General features: G+C 41.1%; 2 protein-coding genes across 3 annotated transcripts in view; one reads left to right on the top strand and one right to left on the bottom strand.

Annotated features, from left to right (window-relative positions):
• Positions 1-12,446, bottom strand: part of LOC125892915 (trypsinogen-like protein 3) — a 60,452-nt gene that overhangs the window by 2,015 nt on the left and 45,991 nt on the right. The window lies entirely within an intron of this gene.
• Positions 1-12,446, top strand: part of bcam (basal cell adhesion molecule (Lutheran blood group)) — a 67,833-nt gene that overhangs the window by 42,937 nt on the left and 12,450 nt on the right. For both annotated transcript variants that reach the window (XM_049583241.1, XM_049583240.1), the window contains exons 3-11: positions 4-217; positions 3,238-3,311; positions 3,420-3,516; positions 3,626-3,808; positions 5,998-6,119; positions 6,223-6,364; positions 6,900-7,015; positions 8,750-8,891; positions 12,170-12,294. In XM_049583241.1, the coding sequence (XP_049439198.1) occupies positions 4-217; positions 3,238-3,311; positions 3,420-3,516; positions 3,626-3,808; positions 5,998-6,119; positions 6,223-6,364; positions 6,900-7,015; positions 8,750-8,891; positions 12,170-12,294 (1,215 nt within the window). The remainder of the gene's footprint in view (positions 1-3; positions 218-3,237; positions 3,312-3,419; positions 3,517-3,625; positions 3,809-5,997; positions 6,120-6,222; positions 6,365-6,899; positions 7,016-8,749; positions 8,892-12,169; positions 12,295-12,446) is intronic.

Below are 12,446 nucleotides of genomic sequence, written 5' to 3'. Positions count from 1 at the left end.
CAGGAGGAGCAGGGTAAAAGGCAGCGTGTGGCTTTCTCTCAGGGTGGCCAGGGAAAGGCTGATGACGGCACCCCTCTGACTGGCCGCGTCACCATCGGAGCAGACGCCACCTTGACCATCTCCGCTGTTCAACCCTCCGATGAGCTCGTCTACTACTGCCAGGTCACTGGTGGGCCCTCTGGGGTTGGAGATGGCGCCACTATGCTCAAAGTCTTCTGTGAGTTGGCCAGTGTCCTTTGGCCTTTTTATGACCTCAACATGACCTTTTCAGCGAGAACCCGTCACTTTCCCATGCGTTGTTGATGTTTAGAATTTATGGCTTAGTTTGTTCCTATCACTGCCACTAACGGTTGGCTTTAATTAGATCTGCGTGTTCATGCATACTGTCATTTAGAAGTGGTTAGTTGTACCTAATGCATGTAATTCATTTTGCTGATTGCATTTCACACAGTAACTCCATGCAAGCCCTCTTTAAAGAACCTATATATAGCATCATAACATGTGATTTGTCACAATCGTCTTTATGTGTCAAGAGCAGAAAAGACTTCAGCTAATATTTTTTTTCATCATGTGTAAGACTTTGGAACCTTTTCCAATGCCTGGGGTTACCAGTTTTCTTTGATAAGTTCCCCAGAGGTCAATTAGTCACAATCTAATCACTCTTGACACAATTGATGAATAGTTCAATCACACCTGTCATGTCTCATATATCTCACCTTAATAACGGTCCAGATTTATCACCAAGGCGCTGAGGGCTGACCCTTGCTGCAGGCCGCTGTGTCCTTTCCCCTCCCACAGCAGCCCTCTGAGCAGACATCAATCATACTTTTAGCATTTAGCGGGCTAACCAAAATGAATACGATTCATTTGCATTTTGGATTGGACTGATCAGTCACTTCGAGGAGGGACAATCTGTGTCGGGAGAATAGGAAGACGACCTTTTCTTAAGTCATGCCCCCACTTGGTAAAAAGAGCTTGAAAGTTAACCATTAACATTTACGCACTCTGAGGGTTTAAAGCAATCTCATAAAATGAGCTATTAATTGTGAATGGGTCAGTGAGTGGTAGACAATACTTCAACGCAGTGCTATTTGACAAAAGCCCTTTTTAAATACACATAAAGCCCACAGATGTAAGAAAACAGCTTGTCTCGCAAACCAGCAATCATTCTTGGTCCACATTTGACCACTTGACTCATTGGGGTTGAATTATAGTGTGCCTGTCCTGGCTTAACTTAATAGGACTGAGTTATGAGGTCTCCTGAGGGTTGAGCTGCAGCAGTGATAGCCTGGTTTCTCTCTGTCGGGAAGCCTACAGTAGAGAGTAAACAGTATGTCTTCAAAGCAAAAAACACACTTTAACAGAATGAAAATAACCCTGCCTGCAATTTTCATTCACTACAGGTGCTTGTTTTTACAACTGGCTCAGATTGTTATTCAAAGTATCATATATGCAATACGTACATATACGTATCATATACATAAGTATTCATATACGATATTATGACAAGGATCCCTACAGAGATAGACCTTTTTATTAAAGAGTTAAATCCTTTTTGTTTCACCACAAACAGCCCCAAAATTGTTATCGCCAAACCACCATACTTCATGTGAATAAATAGTAAATTTGTGCACTGTCAATTTACATCCATTACAGGTGCTACAGGTGTTATTCAAAGTGTCTGACAATATCATGGAAAGGATCCCGACAGAGAGAGACCTTTTTGTTTCACCAGAAACAGCCCCAAAATCGCTATTGCCAAACCCACCAGACTCCATTTAAATAAACAGTAAATTTGCCCACCGTCAATTTACATCCGCTACAGATGCTTGTTTTTTTTTTTACCACTGACAGGCTCAGATTGTTATTCAAAGTGTCTAACAATATTATGGAAAGGATCCCGACAGAGATAGACCTTTTTGTTTAAGACTAAGATCCTTTTTATTTAACCATAAACAGCCCCAAATCACTGTCGCCAAACTTAGTCAATTTACATCCAATAAAGGTGGTTGTTTTTATCACTGACAGGCTCAGATTGTTATTTGAGGTGTCTGGCAGTATGGAAAGGATCCTCACGACAGAGATAGACCTTTTTGTTTAAGACTAAGATCCTTTTTATTTAACCATAAACAGCCCCAAATCGCTGTCGCCAAACTTAGTCAATTTACATCCAATAAAGGTGGTTGTTTTTATCACTGACAGGCTCAGATTGTTATTTGAGGTGTCTGGCAGTATGGAAAGGATCCCTACAGAGATTAATTTTTTGTTAAAGAGTAAAATGCAGCCTGGTTGGTTTGGCGATAACGATTTCGGGGCTGTTTCTAGTTAAACAAAAAAAAGATCTTACTCTTAAACAAAAAGGTCTTATCTCTGTTGGGATCCTTTCCATAATATTGTTAGACACTTTGAATGACAATCTGAGCCTATCAGTGGTTTAAAAAAGACCTTTGAGTGGATGTAAATTGATGGTGCACAAATGCCCCAAGTGGTTACATTGCAGCCTGTTTTGCAGCTGCTGGCCGCAGCTAAATATTGGACCAGTTTAGAAAAGTGTGACCCCTTTAGTCACTTTGACACAAAAACATGGGAAAATAGGGTCCAGGTTGGAAAATACTGAATTTAGCCTTTAACTCTCTTAACATTTAAATGACTTAGCGTGCACTAAAAAGCTTTACTTGTCTGAATGTAAGAGGCTGCAAAAGAGAGTTTTAGTCATGTATTGTACATCGGAATTACTGTGAGTACGTATGCCTGCTGAAAAGTAATGGCTATAGGAATGCTTCAGCAGTTTTGGGAGCTGTGGAATGAAAAGAACGGTACACAAAGAATTGAGCGAGACAGACAGAGAGCGGAATACCCATCCACTGTTTATTTTTATAAGCCGTCAACAGCTGCAGGCAGTGATAAGATGACCTTGCATGTGAACAAGTGAGCTAGGGAATAAAGCAGAGAAACAAGAGGGAACACTCACACCTGTGCTTGTGTGAGCCAAAGAGAGGGGGAGTGGGGTTTTTTTTGTTATTTGACCCATATCAGCTTCTGTGAACCGGGTCACACTGGAATAATGTGAAGCAGGATATTTACTGCTCAACTTAATTAACAAGGTCAGCAGGCATGTGGGTTGGACTGCATGTATGGAAGTGGAAAGTGTGTGTTTGGCTCTGCGTGAAAGGATTTTCCTTCTAGTGAATCATAATGATATAATAATGACACATCCCCTACCTTTTTCTGTGTCAGTTGCTCCTGAGAAGCCAGAACTCACGAAACCACGTAGTCAGGCCATTTCTGTGGGAGGGACTACCAGCTCTGAGGTGTGTACACAATTTCTATCATTTCATCCTGTCAGTGAGTTTCTGATTTCATATGAACACTGAAGACACACATTTACAGTCAATATACTTTTGTCCCATGTGTATCAGATTGGTACCTGTGTGACGATGAACGGACATCCCCAGCCAAGAATCATCTGGTACAAAGATGACCAGCCCCTTGCTGAGGTCAAGGATAAGAACGAGAGTATGTATCCTCCGACTCTTTATTAGAATGAGCAAATATATAGTCTAATATCACATGTTTCACAAAGCAGAGGATGATCTGTGTGTCTTCTGTCTCTTGTCTCTGTCAGGCCCCCACATGGTTCCCTCTATGGTGAAGGAGGCCTCCGGTCTCTTCACTGCAAAGAGCATCCTGTACATGCAGCCCACCAAGGCAGACAAGGACTCTGTGTTCCATTGTGTCGTGGAGTACAGCATGCCAGGAGACGAGATCAAACAGAAGATGTCCGACACCATCACCATCGAACTCAACTGTGAGTGGAGGGGCGAGAGTTAGCCCCCATTTCCAGTCTTTATGCTAAGCTAAACAGCCCGGCTGCCGGCTTTAGCCTTACATTTGCTGGACAAACTTGAGAGTTCAGTTTCTCTCCACAAGAAGCGAATTTCCCCAAATTTCAAACTTTTGCCTCAGATGGCAGTGATTAGACAGCACCATGTCAGAGGACCTCTAAACTTGTTTTAGCTCTGCTTCAGCTAGCTGCTTTGATATCAAGGGACAGTTTCTTATCAGACCAGTTTGCTGCACCTCTGCTACACCAGACAGGGGTGATTAAGACAATGCAGATGTGGGATTGAAGAGATAAAGGGACAGATAACTAAAAGCTGAATGCCTTCTTGGGGTTTATAATTACTTACAAAGACTCCAGTAGAAGTTTTTTGTTTATGGGTACATGAGCTATGATTGTGTTGGTATATAAAAAGAGCAATGCACAATATAGTAATTGCATAATACAGTTTATTAGTCCATGCCATGAAAATGTACACACTTGTCTTGCCTTTGTTCTATATGATAATAATAAGAGTCAACAGCCATGCTAGCTGCAGTGTTTACCATGTCCATCATCTTAATTTTGTGTATCAACCTGCTAGCATTCGGTAATTAGCAATAATGACAAAGTACAACCGAGCCTGAAGGAATGATTTATTTTGCAATTATTTAGTCATAAATAAAAGCACTGGATAAGAGTGCTGCAGGGAAGAAGTTTTGTGTGAGCCGATGGGGAAGTTAGCGTTGCCATGGTTCCCTCCACAAAAGCAAAAGGGATTTTTCCACTGGATTTTGTCCAGCAGGATAATTTTCACAAAAGAACACCACCTTTATGATTTTTGTAGCTCAATGTTGAATGTTGAAATTAGCTACAGAGACCAAAATTGTTTTTTGTACAAAGTTGTAAACATGCATATTTCTGCTGTAAAGTTTTAACATGGGTGCCTGTGGGGATTGACTCGCTCTTGGAGCCAGCCTCAAGTGGCCATCAGAGAAACTGCAGTTTTTGACAATTCTTTGTCGGCTTTATTTTCCAGCCTTGGAGGTTGCCGCTTGCGTTGGACAGGTTATACTTTAGACATAAAGATGGTCCTATATAAAAAGTCAATGATTAAAATTGGCACTAGAGGAAGAGTAATTGGATCACCAGAGTGATTAGGGTACACCCTTTGACGATCATACATGTCTGTACAAAGTTTTATGGCAACCCATCCAATAGTTGTTGAGATTAGTTTAGTTTGGACAAAAATATAGATGCATTATTTTGTAGTCTCTCTGTCTTCTATCCTTATGTGACTTTTTTAAGAAAATCAAATGCCCTTTGAAACTAGTAATAATCTTCATTTACAAAGCGCTTTACAGAATAGTGTTACAAAATGCTTTACATATCAGACAAGACATGAAAACAACAATTTTATAAAGGAACTGATAAAAACACTTCTCTATATAAAAACTGAGGAAATAAAGACAGTCTTAATGAATGTAAAACTCAAGTAAAATCAAGAAAGGCTCTCCGATAAAAGTATGTTTTAAGAAGGGACTTAAAAGAGATCACTGACTCGGGCAACCTGATTTCCTTGGGCAGATTGTTCCAGAGCTTCAGGGCCCTGACAGCAAATGCTACATCCGCTTTAGTTTTCAGCCAAGCCTCTGGAACAGACAAAAGACCTTTGCTGCCTGAGGACCTTAAAGTACGTTCTGGCGTGTATGGCACTAAGAAGTCAGAGATAAAGCTGGAAGAGAGACCATGAGGAGCCTTCAAAGTAATCAGTAAAACCTTAAAATCTATTCTAGAACATACTGGGAGCCAGTGTAAAGAGGCTGAAACTGGAGTGATGTGATCATGTCCATTGGTTCTGGTTAAAAGCCTGGCAGCTGAGGTCTGTACATTCTGGAGTCAATTAACAGATTTTTGATTCAGGCAAGACTAAACCAAACATTGTAAACAATGTGTTATCTTTGTTGGTTGCATATCTTTCCTGCTGTGAAACACTGTAGTGGAATTTAATATTCAGGCGAAGAAGAATGAGGCAAGGAAAGAGGAGGTACTGGGAAAGTAAAACATTCCTTCTGGAATGCTGCACACATCTCTGATTGATGACATACTGTATCACAGTGTAAATGTATCCAAAGGAGGAATTTTCACCTGTTCCATGTCTGTTCCTATCCGTCTAGATCCCTCTGAGAAAGCGACCTTTTCCCTACTCAACACTGATCCGGTCAAAGAGGGCGATGTTGTTAACATGAAGTGTGAGACTGATGGAAACCCTCAGCCTGAGTTTGACTTCAGTAAAGACGTATGTGCGCATTTCATTTGTTTGTCTGAGAATGAAAGTCTTTCATATAAAAATATGCTAATCTTTGTTACTCTCTCACTCGGCACTGTTCTTCCACCTTCAGGGGAAAGACATCACTGGTCAGGAAGGGCTCCTGACGCTGAAATCTGTCAAGCGCACAGACAGTGGTTTGTACAAGTGCACAGCTATAGATTTCGATAACCTGGACGCTGACCTGACTGGAACCATCACCCTCAATGTCAACTGTGAGTGAGCCAAACACACACAAACAACTGTGGCATCAAGTAAACACACATAAAGAATAATTTACCTCCTTGTTTGTGCGGTTTCGTCCCTGCAGTAAGCCCCTCGTTTCATCAGTAAATCATAGAATTAAAAGGCTCAGAATGGAATGAGCTTTAATGGAATCCTTTCAGGGGGCCGATATCCAATTCAATTTTTCACAGTTCATCTGTTACTTTAATGTTATCCCAACTACACTCCCTAATTTGATCTTATCACACACATTAAGTGGAGATAGCCTAGAAATAGCATGGAATAGGCTTAACACGGGCTCCGAAATGGGCTTAACTTCAGAGTAAGTACATTAGCTTTGTACTTAAAAAAAAACATAGATATTCTGCTTAGCACAGTTGTTTTAAAAGCCTTATTACATGGTTGTTTAAGCGACGTGAAGCATTCTGATCTCAAGTGGCACTTCTTGGATTGTATAGAAGGCCTCAGGTTTCATGCGTCTTCCCCCCTCTCTCTTTCTCAGTTGCTTTTCTTTGTCTTTGTCAGACATCGACCCGGTGAGCGTGACCCCTGCCCAACCTCAAGTCGTCATGCTCGGAGACAACGTGGAGTGGCAGTGCAAGACCAAGGCCTCAACCTCGCACACTGTCCAGTGGAAAAAGGTGTGCTTCATTTCTTTCTCAACCTTCCTTCCCTTCTCCCGTCACTCATGGAAAAGTGGTGTACTTCTAAGAATAGAGTTGGTCCACAGAATTATTTCCAAGCATTCCTTGAAAACTATGTTTAAAATGCAAACCTATCATTCTTACGTGTTAACAGCACTGGCTGGATGTTGAACAAGAATTCAGTCCTTCACCAGGCTCCAATTTTGGTCATTTTGGTTCAACTTCAAGTTTTTAACAACCCTACCTTTCTTCATTGGACTAGATTAAATTTCATGATGTGAAACATACGGTTACTTAGTGTACAGCTGCCATGCAACACTGGAGCCTTTGGATCAGATGCATCGCTCCCTTTAAAGACAGTTGTGACCCTGCTACATAAGCAGCATTGTGTTGTGTCCAATCGCAGCAACTGGAGAGCTGACAGTGATGTTTGTTTCACTTGGTGTGAACACCAACACATACTGTACACGATTAAAGTCCCTGTTAAACAGATGTTAGAGCGTCTTTAGCTTCTGCACTGTGAGTGTTTCTCAGTGAAACACGATTTTTTGAGCAGCAGTGTCCTTCACATTGGATTGGACCACTAACAAGGGGGCAGGTACGGCAAGGACAAGGCGAATGAGTTAGAACTCCGCCCCAACCTTTTTTGGAAATGAAATCATAGGTTTTGCCCACTGATATCCAAACATATCCTGGCAGGTTGTGTCTGAGGTTGCCAAGCAACCTTAACAAGCACCTTAGCGTAGCCTATTTACCTGAGAGTGTAGAGGTGATGTTCTTCCAGGTGCTGTTTGTGTGTAGGCCTATTGTCGCTGGGACAGATGGGAAGCTCTGGCAGTCCTGCACTAAAATGATCAACTTCTCCATATTTACCGTAGACTGATATTTACAGATGAAAGGAAAGGTATGTGTCGGCTGTGATTGGTTGGTCCTCATCACATGACATGTGGTGTGCGCTACTGTATTCCAATATTTGAACTCAGTTTATTCCAGGGCACAGCTGATGTGCCCTGAAAAATAGGCACTCAAGAACATGTGCGCGCCAAGACAACGTTGCTCTGGCGTTTGAGCGCGGCTGCTCCACGTCTACGTTAAAAAACAATAAATTTGAGGGCACAAAAATGTGTACAGCCCCTAAAGTTAGTTAATGGCAATGAAAAACACTCTTCCTGGTGTCTTGTCTCTGGTAAACAAAATACGTGCTCTAAATTTATTTTCAACAGTAAACAAACCAACGGAAAGACGTTTTGTTTGACCGTAAAACTACAAATCAGGGTTGTAGCAGCGGTGCTTTTTTTGTATCTTGGTATTCATCTCCTCTCCTCCACTTGTTATGTGCAGAATGTTCCTCCTGTGTCAAGCCGGTTGTTGTATCCTGTGTATCTATTGTTGTGTCTCCTGGGTGTGATAGAAACTCACCGACTGCTGGTTTTCTGAGTAGAGAACGTGTTTGTTCTCAGTAAGAAGGATTCCTATGAGAAGAAGTTGAGAGGAATTGCAAGAGACGGGTTCATCATGGAGGATGGACTTTGATCTGTTATCACTGCGCTTTGGAACAGTGTGCGTGAAGGTTCTCCTTCTGCTTTCCCAGCATAGCTGCGTGCCTCCAAACTAGATATTAACAATGCTGTTCTGCTCTCATATTCACACACAGACAATTAAAGGAAAGACTTTGGGAGGGCTGATGGCGTGACTCCAATTGGTTTTATTTCTGTGTGTGTGTTCTTCCAGGGTTCTGAGGTGCTGTCACAGGACGGCACGCTGTCATTAAAGGGTGTTTCCTATGATCAAGCTGGAGAGTACATGTGCGTTGGAGCCGTGCCATCTGTGCCAGGACTGACGACCGAGGCTAGTGTTAACCTCACTGTCAAAGGTAACACACTCCCACAGACACATGCACATGCACAGCCTGCAGCACCTCAGGAAAACCAACTAAACTGTCTGGACAAGACTAAAGTAAAGATTCCAATTACATCTTTCCACAGTCACACACTCAGTCAGCTTCCAACGCTAAATTCACAAAGCCTCGTCCGCTGGCAGTAACTTGTGGAAGTATGGGATCCTCTGCTCAGGGGCTGCAAAATAAATTGCAGCTCACACTTTATTGTGAGAACAGTTATCGTTTATTTTCCAAATTACCCAGCCTCTGCCACAACCACACACACACACACAGGATAATAACAATGGTTGCTATCAATCCTTCATAACAACAGTGTTAGGGAGTGCTGGCTATTGTTTCAGTCAGAGGAAGGAAGTTGTACAGTTGGATGCAGCTGAGGGAAGGTGTGGCTCCCTACTCTGTCGACAATTTAGTGTCAATATGGGATGAAACCATTAGCGCACTGCAAAACATTTTGCAGCTGTGTAGTGGAATCAACTAATCTTTTGTCCGAAATGTAAACATACAAGTTTCAGTCATTTCAAGGTCAAATTTAAATGACTAAATTTTATTTTCAGGCCAACGTGTCTGTTGACTTGAAATGATGACTTGAATGAAGTTATCTTGACTCATTAAATTAAGTTGTTAGCAGATTTACCAGCATGCACTCAGTGCTAAAACTCTCGAGACCTTTTTTTTTTGTTTAAAAAAATTTTTTTTAACTTGATTCAATTCAATTCAATTCAATTTAATTTAATTTAATTTAATTTTTAATTTTTGTATTTTTTTTTATTTTTTAATTTATGTAGTTTTTTATTTTATTTTATTTATTTATTTATTTATTTATTTATTTATTTATTTATTTAGCAGTTTTAAGAGAACAGACCTGATGGGAACTATATGTTTCTTTTCATAACAATGGAAACAATTTAAACCACAATAACGATTAGTATTGAATGTATCAAGCGTACCGGGAGCAGCCTTAAAAATGTGCTTATATCAATCAATCAATCAATCAATTTTATTTATAAAGCCCAATATCACAAATCACAATTTGCCTCACAGGGCTTTACAGCATATGACATCCCTCTGTCCTTAAGACCCTCACAGCGGATAAGGAAAAACTCCCCAAAAAAACCCCTTTAACGGGGGAAAAAAAAGGGTAGAAACCTCAGGAAGAGCAACTGAGGAGGGATCCCTCTTCCAGGACGGACAGACGTGCAAAAGATGTCGTACAGAACAGATCAGCATAATAAATTAACAGTAATCCATATGACACAGAGAGAGAGAGAGAGAGAGAGAGAGAGAGAGAGAGAGAGAGATATGCAGGTAATGACAGTAGCTTACAACAACATTAATGAAAGTAATAATATTATAGTTATAGTTCTGGTTACTGCGGTACAATATGTTGAAAGTATGTATTAATATCTGGCAGTATACATGTGTGACAATAATCATATGTGTATAATAACAGAAGAAGTATGACTAATGACTAATGATGGCAGCAGCAGCAGGAGGCATCTGGCGGGACCACGGCAGCAGCACAACCACACACGTCACGCTGTCCAGGCACCGCTGCGATACGAGTTAATCTGAGAGACAGTGGAGCACAAAGGCTCCGGAAAAGAAGCCGAGTTAGTGACATCCAGAATGGCCGGGTTAGCTAGATGCAGTAATAGGATACGAGAGAGAGAGAGAGAGAGAGAGAGAGAGAAGGAGAGAAGGGGCCCGGTGTATTATAGAGGGGTCCTCCGGCAGACTAGGCCTAAGTCAGCCTAACTAAGGGCTGGTACAGGGCAAGCCTGAGCCAGCCCTAACTATAAGCTTTATCAAAGAGGAAAGTCTTAAGTCTAGTCTTAAATGTGGAGACGGTGTCTGCCTCCCGGACTGTAACAGGAAGATGATTCCACAGGAGAGGATCCTGATAGCTAAAGGCTCTGGCTCCTGATCTACTTTTGGAGACTTTAGGGACCACGAGTAACCCTGCGTTCTCAGAGCGCAGTGTTCTGGTGGGATAATATGGCACTATGAGCTCTCTAAGATATGATGGAGCTTGACCATTTAGAGCTTTATAAGTTAACAGTAGGATTTTAAATTCAATTCTGGATTTTACAGGGAGCCAGTGCAGAGAAGCTAAAACAGGAGAGATATGATCGCGTTTATTAGTTCCTGTTAGTACACGTGCTGCTGCATTCTGAATTAGCTGGAGAGTTTTTAAGGACTTACTAGAGCTACCTGATAATAGAGAGTTACAATACTCCAGCCTTGAGGTAACAAAAGCGTGGACCAATTTTTCTGCATCTTTTCGGGTCAGGATAGGCCTAATTTTCGCAATATTACGCAGATGAAAAAATGCAGTCCGTGAGGTTTGCTTTAAATGAGAATTAAAAGACAAATCTTGATCAAATATTACTCCGAGGTTTCTTCTTACGGTAGTGGCAGGGGCCAGAGCAATGCCATCTAGAGAAACTATGTCATCAGATAAAGAGTCTCTGAGTTGTTTGGGGCCAAGAACAATAACTTCAGTTTTGTCTGAATTTAACATCAGGAAATTGGTGCTCATCCAAGTTTTTATGTCTTTAAGGCAATTATGGAGTTTAGTTAATTGATTGCTTTCTTCTGGCTTCATTGATAAATACAACTGAGTATAATCCGCATAACAATGGAAATTTATAGAGTGATTTCTAATGATGTTACCTAAAGGAAGCATATATAGAGTAAACAGGATTGGTCCGAGCACAGAACCTTGCGGAACTCCAAAACAAACTTTAGTACGTAAGGATGGTTCATTGCGAACGTCAAAAAATTGAAAACGATCAGATAAATAAGATTTAAACCAGCTTAGTGCTGAACCTTTTAAGCCAATTAAGTGATCCAGTCTCTGCAGTAGAATTTGATGGTCAATTGTGTCAAACGCCGCACTAAGATCTAATAAAACAAGTACAGAGACGAGTCCTTTGTCTGAAGCAATCAGAAGGTCATTTGTAATTTATTTATTAATTTATTATACTTATACAAATGTTCAGACTCTTAAATTGAGCGAACTTAACCCAGTGTGTTTCATGTTTTTACAACTCAAGCTGACTTTGATGACCAATTATTCATATTACATTAAGTTAACTCACATTTCTAAGACAGCAGGGAAGCTTATGCTACAATTTTAACCAGCCTCATATGATTTACAGTGTGTGTGCATGTGTGTTTGATCTTTCGCTGTGTTGTTTATGCTTAAAAGTTTCCCCTCTTCACTGACTTTCTCCCACCCTTTCCAGGAAAGCCTATGATCGAGGCTCCAGCCATTGGAGAGGTGGGGAAGGAAGGAGACATGGTGACTCTGAAGTGCTCAGCCCACGGCTCTCCTGCCCCTCAGTTCACCTGGAAGCCCTCAGGAAAAGAGGTACAATGTGAAAACACAATTGAGACAAGCAGAGATAAAAACACAGCACGTATTACCTGATCTAATGGAATCTCTCAGTAAACAGATGTAATTGCGACTTTCTTGAAAGCGACTGCACAAGTGAAACTATAAAAACAGGTGAAGATGTTTTC

The sequence above is a fragment of the Epinephelus fuscoguttatus genome, linkage group LG8 (assembly GCF_011397635.1).
Source record: "Epinephelus fuscoguttatus linkage group LG8, E.fuscoguttatus.final_Chr_v1".
NCBI classification, from domain to species: Eukaryota; Metazoa; Chordata; class Actinopteri; order Perciformes; family Serranidae; genus Epinephelus; species Epinephelus fuscoguttatus.
This window is presented reverse-complemented; position numbering and strand designations above follow the sequence as displayed.